We start from the raw sequence: 10,935 nt of genomic DNA on the forward strand, positions 1-10,935 counted from the left end.
TATTTCTTACATACTTTATAACAATTGTTAAAGTACACTAATAAACAAAAAGCAATTTTACCTTGTAATTTTTGTTAATTTTTCTAGGAATTACAATGTCTTCTTGTAAGTAAAATAAAAACAAAAGTCAACTTCTCCGACGAACTGAACAATCGAAAATACGCTTGTTTCTTATAAACCTGACAAAATGTTATAACTGTAAAGTTATAATATGTACGCAGATAAACGAAGCTTATTTAGTGTAACGTTACTTTATGTACGAAAGCCCTCGGTCAACGCGGAGAGGTAATCGATTACTGTGTCACCTTCGAACGGAACATGTATATCATATCATACCTTTAAAAACATTATTTCTAGCAAGTCAGTATTCAATTTTGTCAATTCTGTAGTATCGGAGTCCGTGCTATATGTTCACGCAACAAAGGTAATTAATCACGTTCCTAATAATTTTATAAAATCTCTTCTAACAAATATATCTGTGAATAATTACCAAATTTTCAGTATTTATTCATCGGGTGTTCCACTTGTCGACTGCATACACCGGGTAAACGATTCCTGGAGGGTTAACCTAAATCTTACAGATATGAAAGTAAACAAAATAAATGCGTAATGTTAGGTTATGCGATATTAAGGTATTTCTTTCATTATTGTAAATGTTTTAAATCTTCGATTTCGTTTTTAGATATACACTTATTAATATTAAGGCCCAACTAATTTTGCTTTTCAGTTGTAACATAGATTCATGACAGAATTACTCTCAGTGACACGATCGAGCACATTCATTGGTCGTCCAATCGTCATTTGTGATTGGTCAGCTGCTTTCGACCAATAGCGAATGGCAGAGCAATTTTCGCACGTGTCCTTCTAAACTTTATATAAATTCTGATTGTATATTCGCGCGTAAATGTGTTTGATTTCGGCCAGCACCGGTCTTCTGATGTTTCGTCATTAGTCGTAACGCTTTTGAAATTTGTTATTTCTTTGAAAAATCTATTGAACAACAATATGTGGTCATCGAAATTAGACATCAGCGGATCAGAAAGTAAGTTCTTGGATGCCAGTCAAAAGGGTGGACAAGATAGCTCGAAACCACGAAGGGAACAAACCATCGTACCTGTTATGATCAAACACTTACACTCTGCTTCTTCTACCGAGGATATCAAACTGTGGGATATCCCTGCACGTATATTTAAAGTACTTGCGATAGTACGTAACGTCGAGGAAACAACAACGAAAATATCGTACGACGTTGAGGATGAATCAGGTTTTATTTAATTAATACTTATTCCTTTCAAGTTACCCATCGTAATTATTTATCCTCTGATATTTGTTTATTTCTGCTTTCATGTCAATCCGTTCAGGTACTATAACTGCGATCAAGTGGTTAGAAGCGGATAAAAAGACTTCCGATTGTAATATACAGATTAATACGTACGTAAACGTTATTGGATTGCTCAGGGAGCAAAACGATAAACGACATATGTTAATTTTGCGAATATGGCCGTTAGAATATTTGAACGAACTAACGAATCACATCCTTGAAGTAACTTATGTCGCGTTGAAAGCAGAATCTTTTGCGAAGAAAGAGAAGGCGGCAGGAAGTACGAGCATGGATGTCAAAACAGATGGAATGGCAAAAGAAGATTCTCCTTACTATGGAATGACTGCAGATCAGACGTTGGTTTATAAAATAATCCATGCTCAGAACGACAGCGAATCTGGCATTGAGAAATGTGATATTAAAGCAAAAGTGCCTAAATCAGTCGCGTTAGATCTGGATAATATTTTAGATTTTCTAGTTTCCGAGGGTCATATATATACAACCAGCACGGATGATCACTTCAAAACAACTTAAACTGTAACCGAATGTTACAAGTTATAAATTTTCTTTTTTACACATCTATTAAGTAAGGAATGTAAATATTTTGTTTAATTTTATTTGTTATGAAGTAGCAGATGTATTGAAACGATCGGTTCATATTAATATATCACTTTAAAGTGATATAGGCAGCATTATACAAATGAAGAAGTATTAGAGAAAAAAAAAAAGAGTAAGAAGTTTAGTTATTTTTTTATATGATCGTGATAAATAAACAAATACTAAATAACAATGATAATTGATGTTTCCTATTCACGTCGTCGTAAACGACAACTAAATCATATGATACGTCTTTTGAAAATTGGACAAAAAGTATTAGAATCAATGTTTAATTATTGCAGTTGGTTATTTAATTTTATTTTGTAAAACAAAATTATATGTGTACACAATATTGAAGTATTACAGACGAATAATAGCTTAAGCTTTGATCATTTAAAGCTTTGGAAACTAGCATTGCATACATACTGATCATATCTTTTTTTATCGTTACTAATATTATTACCATTGCTATTAGTCTTTTTGTAGTCATCTTTGTTACGTTGCGATCGTACTTTCCCCTCAGAAAGAGTAAATTAATACAATCATATATTTTTTCGTTTACTTTTAAATAGCAGAAATAATTATGTTTTTTTTTATCCGTATAGTACCAATAGTAGATCTCTTATATTAATAACCTATAATGGAGTAAAATTTGACTAGATCTTTACATTAAAGGTTACATAATTGTTTAAAATTTAATGTTATAGCTATTCTACTTCAAGCGCTATGCATATAATATTATCTATCTTATTAAAGCAGATATAAGAAAATGTAGATCCTTTTTATTGACAAATATACCGCGGTCGAAGTCTTTTTTTCTTTTATATTTTTCTATATATCAAGTAGAAAACACAAAAGGTCTGCTACATATTTAGTATACCAACAGGCTGCTTCTGTTTTATGATTTACCACCCGCTGATTTATCAGCTTCTCTCAATCCTTCCGCTGAGTCTGGAAATTCCTTTTGATGACTTCTAGAACTTCTCTCCTTACAATCTCGTCGATGATTGTGATGATTATTGTGATGCTGATGTTGATGATGATGATTATCGCTCTCTCTACGATCTTTTTGCGAAACTTTCCCCCTATATTTTCGATTGCTTTCGTCGCGATAATAATTGCGATGGCCTCGAGATCGATAACATAGGGATTCGAAAACCATTGCATCTTTTGAATTGTCGTTTTGAAGTTGCGGTAGCATACTCGAGTCCATCTCTGCCTGGTGATCTGATTTATCATGTCGATTTCTCCCATTTCTACGGTAATTAGTATTACTAATAAGAATATAGCAAATTACGGGTGTAGCGTCCAAATATTACTTGTTACCTGAGTGCTCTGCGATGCCAGTAACTTTGACTCTGTAATGGTGGAAATATATGAGGTGTTTGTTCTTGTGAAGTGCTTGTAGGTGATCCGCGACTATGATGACTGTTATTACTGTCACGAGATCGAGCTCCATTGTTACCATTCGTATTTGCTGGTGCTGCTTTTAAAGTTGCAATTTCTTCCTTCTGCTCCTCATTCAGTTTGATTAATTGTCTTATCACTTCTGCACTTTCCCGACATGCATATAAACTCGTTGCGAAAAGAAGCCGATTTCCAACTTGGATTTCTTCATCTGTCATTGGCTCTTTATTTGTTTTTTGCTCTTCTATGGAACTCAACTTTCTACAACGAATAGAACCACACTTTTAGAACAGACCAGTATCCTAAATTTCAGTAAGTAATCTCATTTATCATTGCAATCGCTAACTTTTTCTGTTCTTCTATTATTTCAGATAAATATTGGTTCTGCGTTCTAGCCTCTTGCAGGGATATCTTGGTATCTTGTAACTCTTTCTCCAAAAGTTCCACCTGTAATGGTGTAATGTTTACACAAACTGGGCTTCCCTGTGGAAGAAAATTTACACATAATTTTCTCATCATATCAGAATGCATATTAAAATTTGAAAAGTATACCTTTGGTTTCACAAACCCAGTTCCATTGTCTTCAGGAGAAGAAGGACTGCTAGGTACATAAGTAGACCCTTTTGAGAATACTAATTGAAACTGTAAATCTGTACACAGTTATAGATCATTAGATATATATATAATTTTCCATAGAACGAACAATCTTAAAATGCGTCATCTACCTCTATTTTTTTGACTTAACGATTCAACTTCTTGGTGTAAAGCCACCAGAGTTGCTTGATGTTGCTCTTGTAAAAATTTCATATTTTGTTCCAGTTGAGCTACTCTATCAATATTTATAGTTTGATGTCTTACATTTTGATTGAGATCCTCAGTTCTTTCTGTTAACGTTACTATATCTGATGGTGATTTTTTTCCCTAAAAGAAAAATAATAATAATCTCCAAATGAAAGTAATATTTATGTAACTTCAACAACGAAAATACTTATATTTTAAACACCGATGAACATTGATGAAATTACTTACTTGAGGGAATGGTACGGTTGGTAATTTAACTAGCACTTTGGATGCCATCTTAGAAAATTTTATGCTTACTTGAGATACGAAGACATAAATACTTGCAGGTCTATACAACGTATAAATCTTCTCCGTAACGTATAGATAAATAAATTACATTATCATAAAACAGCTTCCTTTAAATGTTTATCATATTTTAAAGTCTGCAAAAATGCAGTCTATAAATAATAAGTGTGCTTTGACCAACTTAAAGTATGCAATTAGATGTAAAATTTTCAATTAAATAATTTTACTACGCAAAAATTACAAACAATATCGTAATGCTAAACATAAGTAGAATTAAATACAATTTTTAAATGATCATCAATTTATTTTCAGTTCTTGATAGCTATACCTGAAAGCCGGACTAATCCAAGTCCATTTTGGTTGTTTTTTAAGGAAGCAGAAAAATAAAAGTGATTACACATCTCTCATAAAAATTGCAAGTTTTCCTTTTTTTTATTGTTGTAAAAAGCTTAAATTAATTTGTGTTTATGAGGAAAATATCAAGAATCCAAAAACCGACCCAAGTCTACACTACTACAAAACTGAATTATATCTACATATATATACACATATATATACGTACACCACATTATAAATTAAAGAAAAAGCAGTAAAACATAATCTGTTTTAGAAAAGATTGCACTTGGGTTAGTCTAGTTTCCAGATTCTGATATGTTCAGGACCCAAATAATAAATTAGAAGAAGACCATTCGATTGTCGATAATAAAATAACGTATCATTTTTGGTAGAATTACGATGATCCTGTACTACTATATCCTTGCCCCGTCTAATTCTAATATCATCAGTAAAGATATAAGCAGTAAAGGATCCTAAAAACGTACCAACCAGTAAAACATACTAAACGAACCGAAATGACTCGAGTTTCGACATGAGAAGTATCGAAAATTTCCTTTTATACATTACCAAATTCTATTTTAATTTCCAGACGGGTTTTTGCGCGATAAAAGCCGCAAAAATCGACGGTAAGCGAGTAATCGGGTGCCTGACGGAGCTTGATTCTGCGCCTGAATTTCCTGACGTCACGTCGCGCTAACCGAGGATTGGTTAATGCCACAGCAATAATTTTATGATCAACCGCAGAACAAACTGTCGAGGCAAGTTCAACAGACTCTGAAAAGGAAATTAGAATCTCGTTCGAGATACACGTGGGAATTGAACATGATCGTTCGCGCGGATGGAAAATGGATGGCGTCTAAGGGGAACGGAATGATAAATACGGGTGTCGTTGGGTTTGTTACTTGGCCAGTTTTAAAAATAAGCGCGCAAAGATATAGATCGTCAAGTTAACTATTCAGACGCAGGACAAAACTCGTTTCACGACATCTGTGTTTTCTATATCCTTGCGCGCGAAAGTATTGATCCAACGATACTTAACAAACGTTAGCACGCCTAAACCGCGCCCACTTTGGCGAACGCTAGCTTAACATTTATTCGCGTGCAATTTTCCAACCCTTCGTTTACTAATTACTTCTAAAAACAAAACTAAGTTACTTTGTTTCTTCTATTTAAGAAGAGACTATTCGAGAACAACCCCTATTCTTAATCTAGAACCGAGTATCCGACTCGATCGCTTCTTTCACCGAAGAAAACGATTATTAGCGTTCGAAGTGAAGAGAAAATACAATCTTCTTCGAAGTAAAATAATAATTCTATGTATAAATGAAATCTGTTTAATTTCTGGTAACTGAAATATCTGTTCATGGGCTAGAATTAAGTTAGTTATCAAATGTTTCTGTATATGTATATATACGTATGTTGAAAGACCAATTTCGATTGAAAAGAAGTAGTCTGAAGTATTGTTGTTACCACATTGAAATATCGAATTTAAGATGCTAATTTAACTCCTGTTCGAGGACTAAATGGGAAAGATTTTTTTTTAACTTTCTTCTACATTATCCGAAGGAATACATGTACTTTTTCCGGAATTAGTATACTATTTGATACATGCTTTTTATCTTATACATTCGCGGGTAAATGTAAAAGATTTAATTGTCGTTTCTGCGAAAACTACGATCTAACCAAGAAGGAATGCCTTTTATGATAGAAAGTAGATCAACACATGAGATAAACAATAAAGATAGAGGACACTTTCTTCCACTAGAAATGAGAGAAGATTATAGCTTTAAGGTATTACTGTACATAGTATAAGTATGCGTTAATGTATGACAGTTTTTCTTTAAGCTGATTTTATTGCAGTATATACCTGAAAGTCACTTTAAGCACATAGTAAAAAATGTACAAAGGCAGAGACAGAAGGAGGACGAAGAGCGTGTCTGGGCATCATTTGTTAAAGAACAGGAGTTAAATAGTTTGCAGTTTGAAGAGAATGATATCGACTACTACACAGGACGCACGAAAGATTTGTTGGAAGAAAATGTACAAGATGTAGACAGCGAGCTGAAGAGACTCGAGGATGATGCGATCCCTGAAAGAAGCAAAGGAATTCAAATTCATAAACCGGATGACAAGAACCAAGTGACTTATAGAAGAGTAATTAAGAGTTTTTAATCTTTATTTTATTACCCTGAAAGGAATTTAATTTCCGTTGATTTATCCATTTTAGGAGAACACGAATAGGAGCAATTCGAAACAAAAAGTATTAGTAAAGAGCAAAGGTACAAGTGATTTTGTTTTACCGCAAACTTTACGGGGTAACGATATTTCTGCGTGCAAAGAATCAGAAGGATTGAAAATAGTTTTCAGATCGAAAGCTAAAAAATCATTGTCAGATACTTCTGTCGTTGAGAAGAAAATTTACACGAATCGACTCCTTCGTGCTACCAATCATTTTGAAAATAATTCGCATACAGACTCAAGTAATAACAGAGATGATGTTATTTATGTACAACCAGATCCTTTTACTATACAAAAACTTGTATCGATGCGAACGAAAGTTGCTGAATTATTAGATGAAATTTTATTTAGATTATGCAGAATTCCTTTGCCAGATGGTGATAATGACTTGAAGAGAAGGCAACAGCAAACTCTAGAATTTGCCATAAGATTTTCAAGAAACTATCTATACAATCTCAACAGGCTTGTCGCAAGCATTCAGAGACACATCAGGGCTGTTACACTGCAAGCAGAATTAAAACAGTATAATAAAAATATTTCGTTTCATCAAGACATGATTAAACAGAAGCTGATCACTGCTCATCAATTATTAATACAAGCGCTAACTGCCTATTACAAACATATACCAAACTCCATTCCTGAAGGCCATTCTACAAAGCTTCAGGATGCGTTACAAGTTGTCTGTAATTTAACAAATATTTGTGATAAAATTGAAGTTTCTACCGATTATGTTTGTTCAGGCGATTCTGCTGTTGCACCATTGGTAATGCGCCAACAAGATTTTTATTACTGATATTTCCAAATCATTAAAGTAGATTATGGAGCTCATTTTCGTGCAGGGAAAGAACCTCGAAGATAAATGCGATGCAATTTTATCTCAATTGAAATTAAATTTAAAAAGGAAACATAGACCAGCAAATTGTAAAAATGTTGAACCCGTAGCAACCGTATCCTCCTGCAATAAAGGACGCTCTAATCGAAAAAATCTATCGAGCCGGTTAAGCATGTACAGTATGGATACTAAAGTATCTAAGAGTAATCGAAAGAGAAGAAATGATTTGAGAAGAAAAAGTATACGAAAACTATTTAAGGTTTTACATTATTTGGTATGTATTATTTTAAATATATTATTAATTTATACATATATTTTTCAGATTATATGTGCCAGGAAGAAAACGCGAACAATGTTAAAAATATTAAAGATGCGTATGCTCAGCATTACTCATTGCCAGAACTGTTGTATCCTACTCCACGAACACATACACCATCTTCTAGAGACGTTCGAATTGATTCCGTGAAAAATATGAACCACTCAAGAGAGGATGATATTAGAACTATGATGGATGGATTAATAATAGATTCAGAAAATGTAATTATATATTAAAGCTATCATAGTTCTGTACATACGAAGAACTTAAAAAAATGATTGATTTCGTAAAATAGGATAGCAATGTAGAAATTCAAACTGGCTCTAAAACTGCAACGAAAGTTGAACAATCCGCGGCGATACGAAAGAAAACTTTTACAGAGGTACGGAAGTCAGAAAATATAGAAAATGCCGGAACAAATACTAAATTAGAAAATGATCTAAATGATGATGACGATGATCTGATGAATAAAATAACTACAATCACTAAGGAACATTTAAGTTCTCTAGCTCCTGTAATAAACAATTTAGTAGCTCTTTTATCGAAGAAGGTAACAATTATCACGCAGTTTAGCGTGTACAATATTTGATATTAACTATTATAAACTAAATTAAGCAGGGTGAACTTGAAGTGCAACCTGCATTGGAAACATCAGTTGAATTTTTACGAAAATACCAGTCTCTTAAAAGTTCAGATGCTAAGGCATCTTCGACGAATAACAATTTGGAACATTCGCGTTGCAAATTAAACGGGTAAATAGAAAGTTCTAATAAAGTACAGTTTAATTAAACATAATAAAATTTAACATTTTATATGCATATTGCAACAGCGTATCTGAAACTCAAAAGCGTTGCGAAAACGTGCAATTAGTCTGCATATCTTCCATGGATAAGGTATCGAAAATGACAAAATGTGATGCTTCGTGTCAAGCAGATTATGAGGTTGTGCTGAAAGTAAATCATATAAAATTTCATAGATTTAAAATTGAAAAAAGGTATAAATTAAACAATGTTTTTGTGATCAATTTCTAGACCACTGACGATAAGAAAATAGCGAATTTGAATATCAAAGATGGTATAGAGCTTGTTGTTTCAAAAGAAGCAGAATTACAGTTTCTAACTTATAGATCTCAATATAAACAACTGTGTCAATTAAGACCAATGTATTCGACCAACACACAGAATAAACCATGGGACATTGTGGCATGGTAAGAATACAGACTACAGTTGTACATCTTATGCCAACTTTCAAGTGATACAAAAACATTTTTGAAACAGGATCTCTGATAAATTGATAGAAGAATTGTTAATCGAGATTACAGAGGACTTACAAATGAAAGATATAATTAAGAGACTATTTGAAATGGAATTTCAAGAATTTTAGGAACAACATCCATTTCTCCTGGATTAAGGCAGAAAATCAGAGGAAACAAACGATTCTTCAAACGTGTTTTTTTTAATTCAAAATACAATTTTTTAAATAAATTATTACTTTGTATACTGACGTGTATTTTATATGTTTCCATTTCATTAGCGAAAAGAGACATTATCGACGAGATATTTGAATAAAATTATTTCATTAGTAATAGTCATGTGATATAACATAAAGATACAGGAATTTAATAATACTAAATGCGTGTAATGTAAACAAAAAATATTGATCAGGTGTTTTATTTATTACAGCTGGAAAAACTATTCATCGATCGTTTCGTATGTGTGGTTTGCATGTTGGAATGAAGTTTTATCGAAATTTACATTTGTTGGTATATCAGTAATAGCGACAGCGCTGGTAATGAGAAGTTAGGAGTATTGGAGGTTAGTCTATCAAGAATTTAGGTAAGGAAAATTTAAACATTGAAAATAATCGTTTATTTAATGGAGCGTATAACGAGAAAATGTGATTCAGGGAAGTAAAATTGTAAAATGAAGCCCAATGTTATCAGATTGTACAAAGATTTATTACGTTACGGCGAAAATTTAAAATACACCGACAAAAGTTATTTTCGATCCAGGATTCGTCAAAGTTTCAAACGAAATAAAGATTTAGTCGATCAGACCGAGATCGATTTCCAATTGCAGGTAAATAATAGCGAAACTTTCAATTCCTCGATGATAAATATGCTTGAACAGAACGTAACAAGTTGCTTAACCTAGAAACAATTTTATTGCCTTATGTAATTGATTTCAGAAGGGACGTAAATTTTTGGAAAATCAACGAGTGGTATAAATGTATAATTTGTTTTAATGAAATTAGACAAACGTATTGTATAATGTGGGCAGTAGTGGTAAACTCGATAAGTAGGAAGTGTTTCGCTCAAACATATAGTCTTTGTGCATTGCCATCGATTGCTAAAAAGATATCAGGATCTTTATTATGTGAAACCAATAGCGAACAAATCCGATACAAGTCGTACAAACGTTTTCTAGATTTTTCAAAGGTACCTAGCATCGAAGAGAATGATTTAACGGAACAATTTGTTAGAGGATCCGGACCTGGTGGTCAAGCAACTAACAAAACGTCCAACGCTGTAGTTTTAAAGCATAATCCTACAGGGTTAATTGTAAAGTGTCACAGTACAAGAAGTGTATCACAGAACAGAAAAATTGCCAGAGAATTACTAGTAAAGAAACTAGATAATTTAATCAATGGGGAAGATTCTCTTGAAAAACAAACAGAACGATTAAGTAAGAGTGATTTCATTAAGAAACAACAGAAGAAAAAGAAACTAGCTGCTTTAAAAGAAGCATTTAAAAAAGGTCAAAACATAGAGTAATCAGAAATGCAATATCTATATAAACATGT

The 10,935-nt window shown here is 32.8% G+C and overlaps 4 protein-coding genes across 6 annotated transcripts; 3 read left to right on the forward strand and 1 right to left on the reverse strand.

Moving 5' to 3' along the window:
- The first annotated feature begins 993 nt into the window (after positions 1-993).
- Positions 994-2,004, forward strand: LOC143427577 (replication protein A 32 kDa subunit-like). Its single transcript, XM_076901826.1, has 2 exons — positions 994-1,264; positions 1,362-2,004. Exons 1-2 carry the CDS (start codon positions 1,006-1,008, stop codon positions 1,853-1,855), a joined length of 753 nt encoding a protein of 250 aa, XP_076757941.1. The 5' UTR covers positions 994-1,005; the 3' UTR covers positions 1,856-2,004.
- Positions 2,005-2,206: 202 nt separating this feature from the next.
- On the reverse strand, positions 2,207-5,431 carry LOC143427563 (uncharacterized). The gene is made up of 7 exons (XM_076901805.1): positions 5,315-5,431; positions 4,355-4,548; positions 4,051-4,246; positions 3,878-3,975; positions 3,672-3,808; positions 3,245-3,586; positions 2,207-3,174 (listed from the first exon to the last, which is right to left on the reverse strand). Exons 2-7 carry the CDS (start codon positions 4,400-4,402, stop codon positions 2,817-2,819), a joined length of 1,179 nt encoding a protein of 392 aa, XP_076757920.1. The 5' UTR covers positions 4,403-4,548; positions 5,315-5,431; the 3' UTR covers positions 2,207-2,816.
- A 784-nt stretch (positions 5,432-6,215) lies between these two features.
- Positions 6,216-9,630, forward strand: LOC143427544 (uncharacterized). 2 transcript variants are annotated; one of them, XM_076901773.1, is made up of 10 exons: positions 6,216-6,538; positions 6,608-6,901; positions 6,975-7,748; positions 7,825-8,056; positions 8,140-8,354; positions 8,429-8,683; positions 8,749-8,885; positions 8,963-9,074; positions 9,165-9,340; positions 9,411-9,630. In XM_076901773.1, the coding sequence occupies exons 1-10, from the start codon at positions 6,440-6,442 to the stop codon at positions 9,514-9,516; spliced, it is 2,400 nt and encodes a 799-aa protein (XP_076757888.1). In that variant the 5' UTR covers positions 6,216-6,439; the 3' UTR covers positions 9,517-9,630. The 2 variants fall into 2 exon arrangements, with proteins under 2 accessions (XP_076757888.1, XP_076757889.1); XM_076901774.1 differs by having other exon boundaries at positions 6,218-6,538; positions 8,752-8,885.
- A 240-nt stretch (positions 9,631-9,870) lies between these two features.
- LOC143427591 (mitochondrial ribosome and complex I assembly factor AltMIEF1-like) lies at positions 9,871-10,479 on the forward strand. 2 transcript variants are annotated; one of them, XM_076901845.1, is made up of 3 exons: positions 9,871-9,968; positions 10,039-10,211; positions 10,321-10,479. In XM_076901845.1, the coding sequence occupies exons 2-3, from the start codon at positions 10,056-10,058 to the stop codon at positions 10,357-10,359; spliced, it is 195 nt and encodes a 64-aa protein (XP_076757960.1). In that variant the 5' UTR covers positions 9,871-9,968; positions 10,039-10,055; the 3' UTR covers positions 10,360-10,479. The 2 variants fall into 2 exon arrangements, with proteins under 2 accessions (XP_076757960.1, XP_076757961.1); XM_076901846.1 differs by having other exon boundaries at positions 9,925-9,947.
- Positions 10,480-10,935: the final 456 nt, after the last annotated feature.

Source organism: Xylocopa sonorina, chromosome 9, assembly GCF_050948175.1.
Source record: "Xylocopa sonorina isolate GNS202 chromosome 9, iyXylSono1_principal, whole genome shotgun sequence".
In the NCBI taxonomy this organism is placed as follows: domain Eukaryota; kingdom Metazoa; phylum Arthropoda; class Insecta; order Hymenoptera; family Apidae; genus Xylocopa; species Xylocopa sonorina.